General features: G+C 28.2%; 2 protein-coding genes across 3 annotated transcripts in view; one reads left to right on the forward strand and one right to left on the reverse strand.

The window, feature by feature from the left end:
- aos (argos) overlaps positions 1–12,951 on the forward strand; it is a 60,170-nt gene extending 47,219 nt beyond the window's left edge. For both annotated transcript variants that reach the window (XM_065504775.1, XM_065504776.1), the window contains exons 3-5: positions 10,519–11,165; positions 11,230–11,401; positions 12,668–12,951. In XM_065504775.1, coding sequence (XP_065360847.1) covers positions 10,519–11,165; positions 11,230–11,401; positions 12,668–12,880 — 1,032 coding nt within the window. In that variant the 3' untranslated portion in view covers positions 12,881–12,951. The remainder of the gene's footprint in view (positions 1–10,518; positions 11,166–11,229; positions 11,402–12,667) is intronic.
- The window catches only part of LOC135953297 (elongation factor-like GTPase 1), a 328,020-nt gene that overhangs the window by 95,422 nt on the left and 210,316 nt on the right, over positions 1–22,282 (reverse strand). The window lies entirely within an intron of this gene.

The raw sequence follows: 22,282 nt of genomic DNA on the forward strand, positions 1-22,282 counted from the left end.
ATTATATGTAGTATGTATTTTGTATTTTGTATTGTTTTTGTTTATTTGTGATTTTAGTTGTTTATTTGAATCAAATTGTATGCATATCAGGCATAAGAGCATTAAATTGCATTTGGCAACGGTTGGCTTAATGCAAAGAATTTCAAATTTCTTGTCGATTTTTTTTTATTTTTTTTGTATTTCTGTTCACACTACACACAATACTTGACTGCATTTCAACAAATACTTACTTACTGACGACTACACGCTCAAATAGCGCCAAACAAAAACAACAGACAACAGATAAAACTTCCGGTGCTCTGTGCCACACATACTAACATAAGAAAACAAAAATCTTAGGAATTTCTAAGATCAGAAAAACGAACAAAAAAATGTTGCATACTTAAATGTATAGCAGAAATTCCTTTATGTCACATTTACTTTACTATGCTGCTTTTATTGTTATAACTTCAATATTTTTTTTTACAAAGAACTGCAAGTTTATTTAACTAGAAACGGGAGGAAGCCTTTTAATCTTGTTGAAGCTCTTCCTTTGTATTGTTTAAACACGACTTGTTAACTTGAATTTCCGTTTTGTGCAAATACTCTCACTCATTTCTACACATTCATTCATTTACAAAAAAAAGCTTGTTTTTGTTTGCAGAGTGGGGGGAAAGAAAAGCAGGAGTTGTATGTAAATGACAAGAAGAAGTGCAGAATCACGTTTCACTTTTTAAGAGCTGCAATGAACCGTATGTGTATTTTTCCTTTCAATGGAAATTTATAAGTTTATAGAGAAATTTATTATAAGAAAGTGGTTTTAGTTGTCAATTTCAAAAAAAAGGGGGGAAATTTGTTTAAGAAAATGTTTTATTTAAATAAGGGGTAGTAAAATTTAAATGCTTTATTTAAGATAAATATAAGGTTTTAGCAAAATTTTATTTATAATTCTATATTTGGTTAGTTAAAAGCTTTGCTTAAAGAAATTTTGTTTATGAAAATAGTTTTAATGAAAAACCAGCCTTTTTTAGCTTTTCATATTCATAGCTATGAACTGTAAGCTTTTTCAGGAAAATAAAGTTTAAAAAGTTATAAAGCTTTTAAACGAAACTCAAATTATATGTTAAGTTTCAACAATTAAATACTAATTTTAAAAAATGCTTGTTAAAAGCTTTTAAGCTTTAAGCTTAATAAAGTTAAATTAATAATTTTATTGTATTTTTTAAAGGTTTTAACATTGTTTTAAACACAAACTAAAAGCTTCAAAATGAGCTATTAAGTTATAAAGGTCTAACCGCCATTTTCTCAATCTCTGGTTATTTTTTTTATCGTGACGATAAACTGACAGTTTTCATACAAAAAAATGTTAATTGGAGGATTATCGTTACGAAAAACGATAAACAGATATTGAGAAAATGGGATTAAAACTTAAGAGTTTTATTTAGAATAGTGTGGTTTCAGCAAAATTTTATTTATAATTCTAAATTTGGGAATTAAACTTAAAGCTTTTATTTCGTTACTTAAAAACTTTTAAGTAATTTTGTTTCCTTTGGAAGAAAATAAACTTGTTTGTATATTCAATTAGTTTTAATGAAAAACAAGCCTTTTGTAGCTTTTCATATTCATGGCTTTAAAATGTAAGCTTTTTCATGATAATCAAGTTGAAAAATTCATAAAGCTTTTTAACGAAAATCAAATTGTATATGAAGTCTCAACAATAAAATGCTAATTTATTAAAAAGCTTTTTAAAGCTTTAATCGTATTATAGCTTTATGCTTCATAAAATTAAATTAATAAAAAGTTTATTGTATTTTTTAAAGGTTTTAAAATTGTTCAGCTACAAAATGAAATTCTTATTTTACAAAAGCTTTTAGAGCTTTTAAGTTATAAAATTCTAAGTATGGAAATTTTGTTTTGTAACCCTTTTATAAATTTAAAAATTGTGTATGAATATGGGGGTTAAACTTTATTTTAGTAGAACTTTAAGAGTTTTATTTAGAATAAATAGCTTGGTTTCGGCAAAATTATATTTATAATTTGGGAATTTTACTTAATATGAAAATTAAATTGAAAAATAAATAAAGCTTTTTAATGAAAATCAAATTATATATAAAGCTTCATTATTTAAATGCTAATTTTAATAAAGCTTTAATCGTATTATAGCTTTAAAGCTTTATGCTTAATAAAGTTAAATTAATTAAGCTTTTTATACCCTACACCACCATAGTGGGGAGGGTATTATGCGTTTGTGCAGATGTTTGTAACGTCCAAAAATATTAGTCTAGCACCCACCTTAAAGTATACCGATCGACTTAGAATCACTTTCTGAGTCGATTAAACGATGTCCGTCCGTCCGTCCGTCCGTCCGTCTGGTTGGCTGGCTGGCTGTCCATGTAAACCTTGTGCGCAAAGTACAGGTCGCAATTTTGAATATATTTCGATAAAATTTGGTACATATAATTTTTTCGGCCCAGGGACGAACCCTATTGAAACTGGCTGAAATCGGTCCATTATTTCATATAGCCCCCATACAAATGTCCTCCCGAAATTGGACTTTATCGGTCATAAATGTTTATTTATATATGTATCTACACAAATTTCGCTCCAAATAACTTTTATACATACGAAATTCATGTCACCAAATTTTATTACGATCGGTGCATAATTAGTCATAGCTCCCATATAAGACCCGCTTCCGAAAATCACTTTAACGTGCATAAATCGCTTAAAAATGTTGGTATACACACAAAATTCAACATAGTTAACTTTAATATAGACATAAATCACACGACCTAATTTCATGGTGATCGGTCCATAATTGGTCATAGCTCCCATATAAGGCCCACTTCCAAAAATCACTCAAAAATATAAATTATTGATATTTTAAAAGAAAAATATTTTTACTCATTTACTTGGTGTAGGGTATTATATGGTCGGGCTTGACCGACCATACTTTCTTACTTGTTATAATTGTTTTAAATTGTATATCTTTATACAAACTTAAAGCTTTAAAAAGAAAATCTTATTACACAAAAGCTTCTAGAGCTTTTAAATTATAAAAGTCTAACTCCCATATTCATAAACAGTCTTTAAATTTATCAGGGTTTTATTAATTGCTTATGAATATGGGAATTAAAACTTTATTTTAGTAAAACTTTAAGTGTTTTATTTAGTAAAAATTGTGTGGTTTAGCTAAATTTAGGAATTAAACATAAAGCTTTTATGTTGTTAGTTAAAAGCTTTTTATATTTGAAAGCTTTTCTTATACTCAATTTGTTAATAAATTAAAAGAAACTTGTTTCTTAATTAAAAATTAAAGTTTTTTAAATTAAGATCAACAGCTTTCAAACTCTTCATATTCGTAGCTTTAAAATTCATTCTTTTATTGAAAATAAAGTCTTACTTAGAGTAAGTTTTCTGCAAAACATTGTTAGTATTATAACTAAACATTTTTCACACACATAAATCATACAAATTTCAGGAATTTTTATTATACTTAAGCTACTTAAATAAGACATAAATTTCCAATAATTACTAAACAAAACTTAGTTTTTCCTAAACATTCAAATAAATTACATAATTTATCTGAAAATTTTTGTTGTTTAATAATGTTTTTGGGTGCGTGTATTGTTTTGGTGGGTAAAACATTTTAATTTTGACAAAATTCTTTTGTTTTTTTCATAAAATAAAACCGTAATTTTATTTTTTTTGATAAATAAATGAAAGAATATTTGTAAACAATTTTTATTTTTTTACAAGAACAATAATTTTCAAAAAACAAACAACCACAACAAAACCATATTATATGTATAATAAAAAGGGGCACATTCCATTAGATATTAGCTCATCATCATTATCAGCAACATTAAAAACATCAACGAGATCGTCATGATCATGACGATAATAATGATGATCTTGATCATTCAACATTTCTTTAGGTTGCACAGTGGAATATTTTGTGAAATGAAGCTGGTCAATTTGGAATAAATTGCTGGGCAGAGAGTAACATTTATAGTAAATATCAAAGGTTCTTAAATCACATGATCCATTCTGATCATCGAAACGAGAGAGTTCACGATCAATAAAAGTATCATGCAGAAATTGAATTATTTCACGGACTCAAATAACCCTTAAAAAGAAATCCAATCGAAACGTGAGTGTTCACGATCAGGAAATTGATCATAGTTATGTTATTATGTCTCGATATCGAACACCAATAACAGTCACTGATTGATCAGACTCATTTCGAAGCATGATGATGACATCAGACCTAAATTCGCACCAAACAGTTGCAATTTTGACGCTTAACAAAGCCATCAAAGTGAACATAAGCCAAACTTTCGCGATCTCTCGTGTAATGATAAATTTTTTACTAAAATATCTTCTGTCAAAATGTTGTGGTACATTAATTGGACATTCATACTAATAGGTTTTGCGCTAGACATTATTGAGTCCATGACTCAACCAACTTTTCGTACCACTGTACAATGTTACGCTTCTTTTTTTTCAATTTCAACTCTACTACAACAAGAAAATTTGTTATTTCCTCTTTTGATTTTGTTTGTTTGTTAGTGTTGATGCCTGTATATACATATATGAGTATTTAGTTCTTCCTTCATCAATAATTATGCTTCAAATAATAAAGATTATTTTAGTGGTCGCCGTTTGTAAAAGCCAGTGTAGTGAGTGGCTGGGCCCAGTATCAGTATCAAAGCGAATACTAGAGTGATAAAAGTGGTAAACTCATATCAACAGAAGATGTTTAAAGATAAATATTTATATTGGAAAAGAGGAAGATCAGCAGCAAAAGTCACAACAACAAAAAGTTGTATCATTTATCAACACGCACAGGCAGAAAGTAGAGAAAAGACGCATGCAATTTTATACTTGTCGTAATTCATTGATTCATTCTAACTACAAGACGCATCTTTAGAATCGATGAAGAATATCGTATGCTATGGTATGAAGAAGGCCTGCCTGGATGGACATCAAACAACAACATGAATGTTAATGAAAATCGAAGGAAAAAGTTTTTAAAAAAATATATATGCTGTAGTTGTAAACATGGAAGCTGTTTGTTTTTGTTTGGTTGTTGTTGTTTAATATTATTGTCGTCAAAGATTTACTGCAGCATCTTTATGTACAGGTAAAAAAAATGCCGGATATCCGTTGAAAAACTAACCAACAAAAATATGAATTATTAACCAAACGGCAGGAAAATTAAAAAAAAAGAAATGAAAATTAATAGAAAATGTAGGAAAATTACATGTTGTCGGTTTGTTACAACTAACCATGCCATGTCCCCAAAGTTTAACAAACTTTATAGCTAATATTCCGGTTTATTATGAAATTGAGAATGAATTGAAATCAAATCAAACTATTTTACAAATTTAAGAATATTAGTGTTCTCAACAAAAATTATAAACTCCTCTTTGAGAAATGTGTTTATCTCAAACCTTATTCTCAAAGCCATTTCAAATGTGGATTAAAAACAAGTAGGAGATCTATGTTCGGCTGCTTCGACTCTTATATAGACTTCAGCAAATTATACTTCCAAATAAAAATTTTAAATATTTTTAGGTAAACAAAATTATTTTTTTTCCCAAAGTTGTTTTTTCGAATTGTTTTTTTAAAATTTAAAAATTTTTTTTTTAAATTTTAAATATTTAGCGAAAAATACTTTTGGTGAAAGAAAATTCGGGTCACCCAACTTACTATGGTCTTATATACGTCGTTGCAAAGGTCTTTGAAATATCTATCATTAGATATACATATTGTCTATATTAATGACTTAGTAATCCAGATATAGGTAAAAAGTCGAGGTTGTCCTGGTTCTTTCCTCATATCTCAGCAATTTGTGGACCGATTTTCTCGATGTTAAATAGCAACCGAGCCGGAAGAATTCCGGAGATATTGATGTATGAATCTGAAAGTTGATTTCAACAGACGGACAGACAGACGGACATGGCTTAATCGACTCCGCTATCTATAAGGATCCAGAATATATATACATTATAGGGTCGGAAAATTATATTGTGGAAATTACAAACGGAATGACAAACTTATATATACCCTTCTCACGAAGGTGAAGGGTATAACAAGTTGTTCGGCTACTCCGAATCTTATATAGACTTCAATAAAGTATACCTTAAGATAAAGATTGAAAATATTAGTTGTGGAAAAAAAATTAAAAAAAAAAATTTTTTGTTATAAAAAAAATAATTTTTTCGCTTTTTTTTGCTTATATTTCAGCCATATGTAACCCGATTATCCCAAATTTAAATAGCAACCTAAATGCTTGCGTAAACATTTAATAATAATACCCAATAAGCATTTTTACTGGAATTCCAGTTGAAAGCAAGTGTAATTCAAGCCTTGAATTATAGTCAAGCAATTAAATTACAGTTGTATTACACTTTATTTCAATAGCATTTTTCAGTAAAAAGGAAACATAAATTCAATTAATTTTTCAAGTTTAAAACATAATTACATTCAAGTCAAATTCCAACAAAATGTTCAAGTGCTGGAATTTTTTGGGCTTTGGTGCTTATTGGGTAGTGTTCTTCACAAAACAAAATTAATTTCTCGTTTGTACTTCAAGTGTCCATAAACATAAATCGCATAAGTGATTTCTTATTATCCCAATAAATATAAAAATTTTGACTTGAATTCAAATAGAATTATTTTAAACTTGAGAAATATTCGAAAAAATAATTTTTTTATTGGGATTTCTTTTTAATTTTTAGCTTTTGCTTTGAAATATTTGCACAATATAAAGTTATTAAAAGTATTGGCCATTGTTGGCTCATCTTTCTTTATTCGAGCCAAAGGAACCGCAAATCTTTTGATGCGAAGAACGAATCAAGCCAATTTCGTATACTGTTCTGATGTGAAGTGAAGCGTAACCCACATAGAGCGTTCTGTATCGATCGAAACAAATAGTAGTCGGACGGGGCAAGGTCTGGACTATAAGGCGAGTGAGGCAAAACTATCCCAACCACTTATTTCTAAATAGTTTTTTTGCTCGCTTCAGACGAATCAGTTGCGTTCGATATAGGTTTCCTGTAACACTGTGCAACAGTGCTAAATATTAAAGTGCATGAAAAAGCTAGTTTTTGGAAAAAAAAAATTTAACAAAATTTATTTGGCGGGCTCTTAGCTATATTATTGCCGTATAAAGTTAAGCCGTATCACAAAGTCTGAATTAGCTGTTAACCAAAAACTGATGACACCTTTTTTAGAGGCCCCACTGATTTTCAGAAACTTTGGGGGCCTATAAAAAAAAAATCGGTCACCAAAATGGACAAACTGAGTATAGGGTTTTACTACCCTATAGAGTCGAACCAATATAGTCATGATCGTGTGTTTTTCCAAAAGTCTTCATTTGTTGCATAGTGTAATTGTCTAGCCAGATTTTTGCTGTTCATAATACATAGGACCCTTTTGTTCCCACCAAATCCAGATCATTATCTTAGCGCCATGGATATTTGGCTTAGGTGATGATTCGGCTGTTTGGCAGGTGTACACATACGATCTCTTACGCTTCGGGTTATCGTAATGGATCCATTTTTCATCGAAAGTATTGATTTGGTGCAAAATTATTTTCTTTTATAGCGTTCAAGCTGCATTTTAGACCTACAAAATCGTCTTTCAAGGTCTCTCAGCTTCAATTCGCATGGTATCCAATTTCCCTGCTTTGGGATGAATCCTGCTGCCCGCAATCATTTTGAAATTGCTGCTTGAATAGCTCCCAATGATTTTGCAAGCACTAGTTAAGTTTGACAAACAATCTTCATGGAGTAATGCCTTCAATTCTTGGTCTTCAAACTTGTTTGACTTGTTTGGGCGATCTTTGTCTTCCGTGTGAAAATCACCACTTCTGAAATACACAAACCATCTCTCACACATTGAAACCGATTCAACACATTCACCATAAGCTTTGACCCACCCGACCTGAGTTTCGAAAATAAAGATTATTCACTAAAATAAAGAAATTTCGAAATAAAAATGTTCGAGAAAACATCAAAAATTTCCAAAAAATTTGAATCCTCGATAATTTCGAAACAAAAATGTTCGAGAAATTATCTATACTTCAAAATTTCTCGAAGGTTCGTTAAACAAAAAAAAACTGAGCGACAGATGAGCTTTGGGATACATTTCATTATCGACAGCCGTGGTCAAGTGGGGAAGAGCAATCGGAGTGCTTCAACTGAACTTTTTTTCAAATTAAATAAGTAAAGCAAAATTTCCCGCATATGAAGCTTTGTACCAACCTTCAATTAAAAGAAACGCGAACTTTAATCAAACTAAAGAGAATTTCGAAATTATGGAGAACTTTAAATTGTATACGAAATATTATCGAATTCAGAAGAGTAAAAAGGTTCAACAACATTTTATAGATTAACGAAATAAAAATTTTCAAATTTCCAGTTTAGTTAATGTGCTGAAAATTGTATCCTTTAATAAAATTATATTTAAATGACGTTATTTTAAATCATTTTTATTATTATTTCATTTATTTTATGATTCTTTTTTTGTGTGTTTCCTTTAAAACAAATTTGTCTGGTACGTGATGATGATGGACTTTTATATGAATTTATATAAAATATTTTGTTTTTAACTTTCATCTGTCTGTTTTACTCTCTGGTCAACTTAAGTGCCATTAATGGAATTAATGCAAACACCAGTAGTAGTAGTGGTCTACAGCAGCAGCAGTAGTATTAAAGAAATGACTGTATGTAGTATGTAGCAAGCAGCAGCACAATTTAAGCTACCGGTGTTACGTCTCAAATCATATAATGACCATCATTAACATATGCCCTCGAAAAGAATTGTGGGACAGACAGATGGACGGACGGACGGACAGTAAGTCATTCCAAAGCAACAGTAGCAACAGAAGAAAACATAATTTATTTATAAATATTTTTGGTTTGTTTTTTCTTACTTTTTTTAAAGAAGTTTTTTTTGGAATTTTTATGATTTCTTTTTAGTTTTGTATTGTTGTAGCTTTTAACGTTTTACAGTGACCAAAATAATGTTGTTGTTTGTTAATTTACTGGAGTTTTTTTTTTAGGTATTTTGGGTCGTTTTTATTTTTAAAACTTCTTATAGTTTTTTTGATTTTGCTGTTGTTGTGGTCATAAAATTTTAAACACAATAAAATTAAGAAAGAAAGAAAACATCATCAAATACCAGACACTTTTCAATTTAATACACAATCAATATACAGGCATCAACACTTAATCTTTATATATGTTGGCTGGATGGCTGGAAGCATGGCTGGATGGATGAATGGACAGATAAATAAATATTTAAATGGTCGAGTGAATGAATGAATTGGTTTTAGAATGTTGTACCATACAGTATAAAGATACTACTTGAAAATGTTTTAAAGGGAATTTAGTATGAGGTTTCTTTGATTTTTAGAAGAGTTGAATTTGTGTTTCTTTTTTAGATTTTTGAAATCAAATTAAACCCCTTTTTTCTATCAAGTGATTATTTTTTGTGTTGATTTCTATATTTTAAATGTATTTTTTTTTAGTTTTGTAGGGGTAGAAAACCTTTTTTAAACATAATTTGTGTCGACACATTGTTAATCTAGTACTGCTTTTTCAGGTTAATGTTACTCTAACTGGCTTTCCGAAAACTTAAAATCGTATTTGAGTGATTTTTGTTGCAAGTATGTAAATTTTTAAGGAGATTTCATTCAAATATGATCCTGTTTTAAACAGAAAAAATCCAATTTTTGGAATTATGAAAAGTTTTTTTGGGTATAGTGGGATTCTCAATAACAAATCTCAATTTTGTGTTCACTATTAAACCTCATTAAAAAAGATTAATAGAAAAATTTAAGAAATTTTAATTTTCAAAAAAAAAAATCAGTTAAAATTTTTGTTTTCATATTTTGGTAAAAATTCTGCTATTAATTTTATAATTCTTGAAAATTTTAAAAATTTTTGAAAAGAAGATACAATTTGCAACATTTTGATATATAATATGTATATCTAAAGTTTTCCACTAGTCTCAAATACATAAATCGCAGGAATGGTAATGCAGTAGACGGCAATGCAGTGCTCAAAAATATATTACAAAACGGCAAGATTCTGCACATTTTCTGTATGTTGTTGATTTTTAAAGTTCATAAACTATTATAATAATGTATATTGCATGTTCTCTTTATGCCAACCACTGATTTCCATTAAGAAATAAGTTTAATTTTTAAATATGCCAGCTGGCAGAATCTAAGTCAAATAACATTTTTAGAGGAATATAGAGAGTCTTAAGGAAATTTTAACATGTATCATGGTGATGAGCGACCACTGTGCCTTATCATTTCAATTTACACAAAAAATGCAAAGTTTTATTTACTAAAAACCATTTGAAGAATGACTGCTTTGTACCAAACAAAATATCTTCAGATCTTCAATTTCCCATGTGTCACATTTTATGGCAAATTCAATTTAAAGTTTAAACATTTTAACTCATAATTCCTTTTAATAACAAATTTCCTAACCCCTCTATGTTGCCTTGTCTTTTCAGGACTCTGAAGATGATCTACCCATTTGTGCGCCCAATGCCGTCTGCTCGAAAATCGATCTATACGAAACACCCTGGATAGAGCGTCAGTGTCGTTGTCCCTCCATCAATCGGGCACCCGAAATAGTCATACATCATCATCACAAGGACTCACATTCGCACAACAATCACAATTCCGAGAAATATCACAGTTACTATGAACACACGAAAATTCTCCATCAAAATAAACATTTGCTCTTAGATGCTGCCGGCTTTGGGGCGGATAAAAAATATGATAACCTACACTTGAAGAAATTAATGCATAAATTAGGGGCTGTTTATGAGGATGACATAAATTTACCCTCGGACTATGTGCTGCATGAAGAAAACTCAGCCTTGGCTAGCAATGAGGAGGGTGGCTCTTTGTTGTATTCAGATGATATTAATGATAATGCTTTTCCTCATTTGGCCATGAAGAGACAGCAGCAGCAGCAACATTTGTATAGCAATTCAGCTCATATGAGACATTCGGGGCATATGGGTCATCAGGAGAAACTGACGTATATTGGCGGCTGTCCCAGTGGTTTGGGGGTGGAAGATGGCCATACGATTGCCGACAAGACCAGACATTATAAATTGTGTCAGCCTGTTCATCGGCTGCCGGTGTGTAGGTAAGTTTTGTAGTTTTTGTTTCGAATTTGGTCATTTTTATTTATGTATTTCTTTTTTTTGTAGACATTTTCGTGATTACACTTGGACTTTGACTACATCGGCGGAAGTGAATTCAACGGAGCAGATTGTTCACTGTCGCTGTCCTAAAAATTCAGTGACATATTTAACGAAACGAGAGCCCTTGGATGATGGCAATTCGGGTTATAAATATTTGTTTGCGTGTTCTCCATTAACGGTAAGTTGAAAAATAGGAAGTAGAAAGTACTCTTTTTAATTATATTCTTCAAAAGTACTTTTTCTAAAAAGTAAATTTTTTAAAAAAGTACTTTTTTAAGAAATTATAATTTTTAAAAAGATACTTATAAAAAAAAAATTTTTAAATATTTTTTCTTAAAAATTTATTTTCAAAAAGGTACTTTTCAAATAAATTTTAGTTTTTAAAAAATATTGATTATATATTTTTAAAAAAGGTACCATTAAAAATACCTTTTATTTAAAAAAGTACCTTTTTTTAAAAAAATGAACTTTAATTTATAAAAAAGTACCTTTTTTTAAAAAAATGAACTTTAATTTATAAAAAAGTACCTTTTATTTAAAAAGTACCTTTTATTTAAAAAGTACCTTTTATTTAAAAAAGTACCTTTTATTTAAAAAAGTACCTTTTATTTAAAAAAGTACCTTTTATTTAAAAAAGTATCTTTTATTTAAAAAAGTACATTTTATTTAAAAAAGTACCTTTTATTTAAAAAGTACCTTTAATTTAAAAAAAGTACCTATTATGTAAAAAGTACTTTTTATTTAAAAGTATCTTTTATTTAAAAAAGTACTTTTTATTTAAAAAAGTACCTTTTATTTAAAAAAAGTACCTTTTAATTAAAAAAGTACGTTTTATTTAAAAAAGTACGTTTTATTTAAAATAGTACCTTTTATTTAAAAAAGTACCTTTTATTTAAAAAAGTACCTTTTATTTAAAAAAGTACCTTTTATTTAAAAAAGTACCTTTTATTTAAAAAAGTAACTTTTATTTAAAAAAGTACCTTTTATTTAAAAAGTACCTTCTATTTTAAAAGTACCTTCTATTTAAAAAGTACCTTTTATGTAAAAAGTACCTTTTAATTAAGAAAGTACGTTTTATTTAAAAAAGTACGTTTTATTTAAAATTTATTTAAAAAAGTACCTTTTATTTAAAAAAGTACCTTTTATTTAAAAAAGTACCTTTTATTTAAAAAAGTATCTTTTATTTTAAAAAGGTACCTTTTCAAAATATTTGTTTAAAAAAAAGAAATAATTTTATAAAAAAGTACCTTTAAAAATATATTTTTTTTTAAGTAGCTTTAAAACCTATTATAAAATTTATTTACCTTTTAAGAAAATATTGAAAAAAAAAAATCCATAAAAGTACTTTTTCAACACAATTTTCAAATTCCATAAAAATCTAAACTTAATTCATTGTTGTTTAAATTAAATTAATTTAACATTATTTTCTCTGATTCCTTTACAGCGCCTGAGATGTCAACGCAAACAACCTTGTAAATTATTTACAGTAAGAAAACGTCAAGAGTTCATTGACGAGGTCAACATCAATGCCTTGTGTCAGTGTCCCAAGGGTCATCATTGTCCCAGTCATCATACGCAGTCCGGTGTTATAGCCGGTGAAACATTTTTGGAAGACAATATCCAAACCTATTCCGGCTACTGTATGGTCAACGATTGATTCCAAAACAAAAACAAAAAGAATTTCCAATATTTTGTAAAAATTTTAACACATACACACACACACCCACACCCACAAAAAAATCCAAAATAAACTTCTTTGTTGTCATAGACATTCGTTAAGTTTTAAGTTTATGATTTAAGTTACAAAAACATTTCAAGAAAACTATTAACAAATTTCAAAAAACAAGAAAAAATTATTTAAATTATTTTGAACAGGTTCAAAATATTTGTTTAAGTTTTATTTTATTTTTTATTTAATTTTTTATTAAATACTAATTTAATGTTTTATTTAATGACTGAGCCGCCAATTGAGTCTCATCCTAAAAGCAAAAGAAATTGAATGAAATGAAATTAATTTACAAAACAACACTACTATATTAATAATTGTAAACAACCAAATTTCTATTTAATAAGTCTTATTTTATAATTGTAATCTATTTTTATTATATTTTGTATTAATATTTAAGATTCATTCACCAACAAAGTCTTTTTTAAGGAAACCAACAAAAAAATATTTATTAAAATTTGTAAATATTATCTATTAACATTATAAATTATAGATTCTTTTTTAAATATAATATTAATAAACACAACAACAAACAAATGTATGTACAATATAATATAATATAATATAATAACTTAACATTTAGCTGTAGCCAACCAACAACAAAATAATTATAATAATAATAAAAAGAGAACAAACGAAAAATTTAAAAAAAAAAACAAAATAAAAATAAAAAAATCAACTCCACGAGTGCCAAAATCTTTATGTAAATCAAACAAAAGTTTTTAATATTAAAATGTAAAAATGTTGCCATTAAAAACTTCTTTCGCAATTTAATTTAAAAGAATAGAAATGTGTACGTAATTGTCGTTCTAATGAGACATAAAAAACAGAAATTGGTCAAAAAATTATAAAGTTATTAAAAATTCGCCAGGCCATTAACGTGTTTCAGGCAACTAGAACAAGAAATGTAGGAACAAAATTTACATATTTTGATAAATATTAAAATAAAAGCTGATTTTTACTTAAAATATATCCATATTTACTTCTATATGAGTCTTTGGTCATACGCAGGTATGACCAAAAAAATATTTTTTTTTAACGGCAGTTTCAAAACTCCATTTTCAAATTTTTAAAAATTTTGTTAAACAAATTTCAGAATTTGTTGATCATCTCATTGGTATTTATTGAGAATATAATAGGGAATAAAACTATGAAAAAATTAAGAAAATATCTCATATAGTTTTTCCGTACCTGCGATTTAAATTTTGAAATTTTCGAGAAAAATTAATTATTTGGTAATTTTTTGGCGAATGAGCTCTATTTCCTTACTGATTTATAGTCCAGATAATTCTTAATATACTCTGTTTGGAAAATTGGAAAACGTTAAACCTTAAATCCTAAAGGTCAAAGGTCAAATTTTTCAATAGGTTAACAACGGTATCCTACGAAAACAAAAACTCATGTATTGATGACATTGATTTTTCAATTGATTCAAAAATTCAATTTTTCAATAGGTTAACAACGGCATCCTACGAAAAAAAAACTCATGTATTGATGACATTGATAAAACATATTGAAAATCAAGAAAATCGGTCCACAAATGACTGAGATATAAGGAAAAAACCAGACAACCTCGATTTTTTACCTATATCTGGATTACTAAGTCATTAATATAGGCAATATGGATATCTAATGATACATATTTCCAATGGGTCAAAATCGGAAAAAAATATTTTTTAACCCGAATTTTTTTTTCACCAAAAGTTTTTTTTTCGCTAAATATTAAACAAAAAATTGAAAAAACAAACAAAAATTTTTAAAATTTAAAAAAAAACATTTCGAAAACAAAATTTTTCCAAAAAATTAAAAAAAACAATAATAAATTTTGTTTACATAAAAATATTTAAAATTTTTATTTTGTAGTATAATTTGGTGAAGGTATATAAAATTCGGCACAGCCGAATATAGCTCTCTTACTTGTTTTTTTTTTAATTTTGTAGGCCCCCAAGTTAGGCAACTTAGAGGTTAATAACTCAAAAATACCTCCTACGTTCACGAGCTATAATAACTTACATTGCAAAAAAGAATTATATCACTGAAAAGTAACACTGTTCTCTATGTAAGTCCATCATTATATTTTTCAATACTAGTTTCACTAGATCGAAAAAAGTGGTAATAAATCTAAATCTTCTAAACTGATCTGATTGCAAAATGATGTAAGAAAATTAAATCTGTGGCCATCATTTTGGAATTCAAGGTGAAATACATGGTGTCAACGTCGACCACCTGTGGTCCATTAGTAAATCAAATGGTCAAAACATATATTAATATTGTTACGAAATTGCATTATCAATTTGAATTTAACGGTCTTTAACCGTTTGCTTGCAACATTCATCATGTTTATAAACTTTTCAATCAGTAGAAATTGTGTCTATAAACAATTTTTAAATGTTTAAAAGGTTTATAAATCAAAATTGCCATACATAACTTGTTTTATAAACCTTTAATAAATAAAAAAGCTTTTTATGAATTTTAAAACGCAATTTAAATAATGCATAAATGTTTAAACATTCGCTTTGTGTTTAAAAAACATTTCTACGTAACATGTCACTTACAACTTTCATTTTAAATCCCATAAAGCACTGTATAAAAATGTTTTTCGCTTTTCTGCCAGCGCCTTAGGGTATGCTAAAGTTTTTAAACCTTACATTAATACCCACAACTAAGATGGATGTTGTCTGCACTAAGCAGCTGAGAATTATCGTAACAAAAACAGGAAACATAAAAAGAGATCGTAAAATATACTCATGAAAAAGAAAAAATCAAAAATATGTAGTATTTTATTAAAGTTTAACAACAATAGTTTAATAAAAACGTATATGAAATCATTGAAGTGAATAAATTTGCTTGGTTAATCTTGTAAAAAGAAAAATTATCACTTTAGGGTTAATGAATGCAAACAAGTGAGAATAATGTTTTAAAAAATTAAAAACTTTGTTTAATATATGTACTACATACATAATTGTGTTTAAATATTTTTGCTAAAAAATGGGAAGAGATTAAACAAAAATGTGACTATTTTTTCAGTTTGTCTGTTTGTTTTAATTTTAGTTTAAATGTTACAAAAAAGCCCTACATATAACGGAATGCTTTTAGTAGTTATGTTTAAAATTGTTTCTATTTGTTATGAGAAGAAAAGAAGCAGTGAAAAAATCAGTTATAGTTGAGAAAAAAACATAGATATGGGATGATAAATTATTTTAAACTAAAACTGAGAAAAAATATCTTTATGTGAAAATTGTTAAATAATTTCATATTTTTACAAATATAGTAATAGCAAAGTAAAACAAATGAAATGTGAACATTTTTTTAGAATTAATTGAAAAAATAAAGAAATGTGAAAACCTCTGCTTTAATTTTAACTTTAGGGCAGTAAAATTATCATTGTTTAACAAAATTTCTTTTTCAATTTTCCTAAATAAGATTTGGAAAGTATTTAAGAATATCCCTAATATTATTTCTCTTTAATAAAACCTACACCAAAAATTTTAAATAATTTTTATTTTCATCAAAACTTCAAAAATGTCTTTCATTATTTCCATACAATTAAAATGATAAACGATTTTACAAATCTGTTAAATGCGGCTGCCAGTCACTCTCTTACACCTTCATATTTAAATCATTACAATTTTATGCGCTTTTCAAATATATTTATTACCAACAAAATATCTTAAACAAAAAAACATACAAATGCCATTCAGTTGCTGAAACATGTCTAGTCATGGCCATAGGCTGCTAAGATCACATTCATGATATGAATATTTGAGGAAGATGATGATCGTGCAACTGCTGCTGAGCCTGCTTGAATACAGTGTATAAGCGAATTCTTTGATTTTAATCGATATTTAAGTAATTTATTTTTTTTAATGAAATTGAACATGACAGACAGACAATCAACTTAATAAACACAAAACAATAGATAAATTGTTTGCAAGATCGAAACAGTAATGTTTGATTGTGTCTGAAATGTCATAGTAATTTCTTTAATAAGAAATGAAGCATAAAAAGAAATAAACAAATTAGATGAAGTCACATTCGGATAAGAACAGAATTTTTGGTGATTTTTTTTTAAATTTTGTAGGCGCGAAGTGAGTAATTCAAAATAGCTCAATACTGACTATGTGAAATTTCATTAATATATCTCCTACAGTGCGTTGGGGCATAATAACTTACATTGCAAAAATAAATTATATCACTGGAGTTAACACTTTTCTCTTTGTAAACCCATCATTATATTTTTCGACACTAGTTTCTAGATCGAAAAAAAGTGGTACTAAATCCTCTAAACTACTAGTCTAATTGCCAAATTAATGTATGAACGAATCGTAGAGGAAGCCATAGGCTTTAAGAAAATTTAATTTGGGTCATTCGGTTAGAATCCGGGGGGTTGTCAAAGTCGACAACCTTCGCTGTGGATTGAAAAATTCAAATACACAAATAAATATTCAAACTATTGTACTTTTTTTTAAAAAACATTTTTAGAAAAATTAAACTTTTCTTAGAAAAATTTCAATTGAGTTCAAATATTTCTTAAGGGATCATAAAATTCAATAATTACCTAATGATTAAAGCGACGGGATGTATAAATTCCCAAAAAGTTGATGAAATTACCAAAATACATGCAAAAATTCATTATATTGTTACGAAATTGTACTTGAATTCAAATATAACGATTTTAAGGGCTGATTTAAAAGTTGCATAATGCTTTCAAATAACAGTGCTGTAATAGCAAACTGTAACATATTTGTGGGTATTATTAAATAAAAGCTTTCAGTTGATTTGATCGTAAGTTGGCAACGCTGTATTCGAATTCGAATATTCAGTTAAAGAACATTGTAGAAAGTACACCACAGATGGCGTATGTATTAGTAAGATCTAGAATATTCGAATTTTGACTGTTAAAGAACAATCTAGAGTGCAGATGGCAGTGTTATAAATAGTGGCAGAGGTTGCAGTCGTTAGTGAGTTTATCAGAGACGCTTTTCGAATAAACATCAACTGAGTGCCTTAAAGTGTGTTGTGTTTTCCAAGTAAATTCGTGTACATTATAAATTGTGTCTGTATTTCTGCGAATTTATAAACGAGTATAAAAAACACTGAGTGACTATTTAATTCTGTTGTTGTTCATTTGAAATAAATAAAGAGTTGTTACAATTTTCAAACTACTAAATGGCTTTTATTTGCAATCAAAAGTATCCGGTTTATTTAAAGGAAATAAACCAAACGTTTTGAAAAGGTTAAAACGTAACAATATTAACAAACACAATTTAGCTAAGACACAATAAGCATGTAAGCGCAGACACAATACAGTGTTAAATAGATGATATTCATCAAGATTTAAAAAGCAAATCATTTTACATTTTGTCAAGTAGAGCTTAAATTTCAAAAATGGACTGTTACTTTTGTGAACTAAGAAATCAGCAGTCATAGTGATCATCAACTTACTGAATATATATTAAATGTGTTTATAAATGTCATTTATTTTTAAAGACAATTAGCTAAGAAAAAAAAAAAAGAAAGTAAGCCGAGACGTAATATAGTTTACATAGATAATTTTCGACATGATTTTTAGCAAATCATTTGATTTCCATGAGTTAAAACGCACTAGGGGTGGTATGTCAAACAGCTTTTGTTATTATTATTAAATTTTAATATAAAATTATAAGCAACAATTTAACACATACCATTTTTTGTAGTAAAATTAGTTCGCTGTTATAGAATTTCATGTGATCACTTGACTTACCTAAAAATAAAAGAAAGAAAATTATTAAGATTTCAATTAAAAATTGTTTAAACTAATTAATAGGGGGCGAATTTTCATGCATTTATTATTGGAAAATGTGCGCCTAAAATATGCTTCAAAAAAATATGACCTACAAATTTAAAAAATATGCACTTATATTTTAGTGCGGAAACATAAAATAATTAACTATGATTCGCGCAATGTCCAAAAAATACACAACAGTGTTCCCAACAGTTAGGACTCTTTAAATTATACCAGGAATTGAATCGATGAATATATTAATTAATCTTGGTATAAATGAATGTCAATATATTGATCGTGATGTAAAGAGGCATCCATATATTGTGGGTAATTTGACACGTATGTGCTATTACTTTATACAACCCATGTAATCTAGCGTAAAGACAATTGTCACTTAAGTGTCTCTAAGTAATCTATAGTGTAGTCACTTTAAATTTGTTACACTGCATTTGTGTCTAAGTTATCCAAAAGAGTCAATTAATCCCCAGCTTACGATATGCTAGTCACGTAACTAGTTATGTAACCGGTTGTCACCCTAAAGGATAAGAAAATCACTAGTTCAGGACAGTCTTCTATTACTGCTGGGAATTAACTGTAAGGAGCGGTAACTGTGTATGTGGAGTTAAAAAAATCTTTCGATAACGAAATCTCTTATTAATCGGAATTGCAATGAAAACAATTATGAATGTTTTCGATACATTTAATGAATTTTTGATACTTCTAAACTTTTTTGAAGCAAAATCAAATGATAGTTGTCAATTGTTGATAGAGAAATGAAGATCTTAATGCCAGTTTCTCGATGTCGAAAGAAGTAAGTCTATAATATTTAATGCTATTTCTATAACAAATTCGACAAACAACTTTTTGTCCAGCCAATACACACAGCCTCAAAAGTGAGTAAACACCCAAAGACTTAAATCTATTTTTCACAACCGAATCTATTATTCAACTCAATTTCCAACAAACCGAATCATTAAAATTTTAATCGATGAATAAATTTTAGGATTTTTATTATCGTAAAAAAAATCAAATATTTTTTGGTGTATACTCACTTTTGAGGCTCACAGTATATTGCCCATTGTCGACAAAAATTATATTTTTATTAAAAACTTGCATTTAGAAGTAAAATATTACAAAATATGCAAAAATATGCACTAATAAATCGAGGCCATTTTACAGCAAAATGTGCGATTCGTATAGATGATTGTATTTAGACGTTCCAGAAAAAAACATGCATTTGCATATAAATCCGACCCCTACTAATTAATAATCACCCCTATCGCGAATCAACATTTCACATGAAATATGTTCACTTTTCCTTTTTTCGTTCATCAACTTTGTTCACGTGAAAAAAATTCCCCTTGTTGTGAAATTTTTAGATGGAATTTTGTAAACAATAAACAGCTGTTACGAACAAAATCAACTATTGTGAATGTAAAGTTCATCATGATATTCCCGATAGCAATTTTCCCTTCGAGGGAAATGAATATTTCATGGGAACAAAATTTCACATGTTATTGCCGATAGGGGTGAATAAAATCATGGACAAAAACCATTAAATATTTTAGGAGTTTACAGGATGTTTCTTAAAATATTAGAATAAGATTTATTATATTTCTCGATTTAAGGTTAAAATTTGCGTAAAATTCTAATTAAAATTGTTCTTATTTCTATACCTTCACCATGAGAGATTTTTTCCATCTATTTTTCACCCAACATTTGTTTTCAACAAAAAGTTTTTTCAGCGAAATCGTTGTAAAAATATTTTTCACCTAATTTTTTCACAATAGTTTTTAATATATTTCTTAAATTATACTTTGGTGAATAGGGTTATGTATGAAATAGCACATCGTAAAAATGGTATCCACGACTTTGTTGGCACATACGCTCTCTTTTGTTTGAAACTGACCATGACCATTTTGAAAAAATAATAACCCCCATAAAAGAAATCAAATGGTGTTAAACCAGACTATTTAGCGATCCAATTCTCATCAACGAAATGACTGATTACTCAAATAGGATGTTTCAAGGAAAGTTTAAAAACAAATCGATTACTCGAATAATAGAAAAATTTAAAATTTTTAATCGACCAAAATTTTAAAAATAAATCGATTACTCAAATAATACCAAAATTTATTCGACCAAAATTAAACTTAAATAATTGACAACCCTAGTTATGACACAATTATCATTACAAATAAACATAAATGTCAGTCTTATCTCTCACAACAATATTGCCTTTCCATTTACCTTCTCATTAAATAAATCCTCCTTATTACAATAATAATAATAATAATCATACGCCCGCATGACGTGTTCCCACAAAACTTTACCTGTCTCAAATCAGTTTCAATTAATAACGTTTGACTAATTTTCAGCATAAATTTAAGAGAAGCAAGCGAACAATTCATTTGTTAGACATATTGAAAACATTATTATTTATGCATCTGCAAATCGTATAAATATTTTAAACTTTGTGGGTTAGACAACAATAAGTTTATGATCCTTAACTAAGAACATTTTTGTAGAAATTTAAAGGGGGTTTTTTTTAAGACCGATAGAACTTATGCAAGGGTTAACAGACAAACGAACTGTCATACTGTGCTCACTTTTTTTACTTTAACAAGTAAGAGAGCTATATTCGGCTGTGCCGAATCTTATAGACCCTTATACTTCAAAATAAAAATTTTAAATGTTTTATTTTTTTTTTCAATTTTTTGGAAAAAAAAATTTCGAATGGTTTTTTCAAAATTTTAAAATCTTTTTGTTTTTTAAATTTTTTTTAATAAAAAATATTATTTCCGATTTTGACCCATTGTAGGTCCAACTTACTATGGTCTTATATACGTCGTTGCAAAGGTCTTTGAAATATCTATCATTAGATTCCACATATTGTCAATATTAATGATTTAGTAATCCAGATATAGGTAAAAAATAGGTCAAAAATCGAGGTTGTCCTGGTTCCCTTATATCTCAGCCATTTGTGAACCGATTTTCTCGATTTTAAATAGCAACCGAGCCGGAAGAATTCCGGAGATATTGATGTATGAATCGTGTATGTAAGTTATTTGGGGGCTTCGGAAAGTTGATTTCAACAGACAGACGAATATGGCTTAATCGACTCAGCTATCTATAAGGATCCAGAATAGATATACTTTATAGGGTCGGAAAATTATATTGTGGAAATTACAAACGGAATGACGAACTTATATATACCATTCTCACGAAGGTGAAGGGTATAAAAATCAGTCATCGTTTCGCGTTACTTATAGACGTCTTTGTGATTTTTATGGCACCCATAATCGCCCATCTGAGCAAGCCATCCGTCGAACAGTGGATAGATTTCATACCATTAAATGACGCAATAACACCAACACGTCGAAGGAATGTGCATACTGAAGATAATATCGTCATTGTGAACTCAAATGTGCAACAAGATCGTCGGTCACAGCAATTGGGGATCTTTTGCGCAAAGATTTTGGGTTACACCCTTATAAAATCCAGCTGGTGCAGGAATTGAAGCCACTAGACCATCTAGAGCCGATTGGGTTCAGGGGCAGTTCAGCGAT

The sequence above is a fragment of the Calliphora vicina genome, chromosome 3, assembly GCF_958450345.1.
Source record: "Calliphora vicina chromosome 3, idCalVici1.1, whole genome shotgun sequence".
Classification (NCBI taxonomy): domain Eukaryota; kingdom Metazoa; phylum Arthropoda; class Insecta; order Diptera; family Calliphoridae; genus Calliphora; species Calliphora vicina.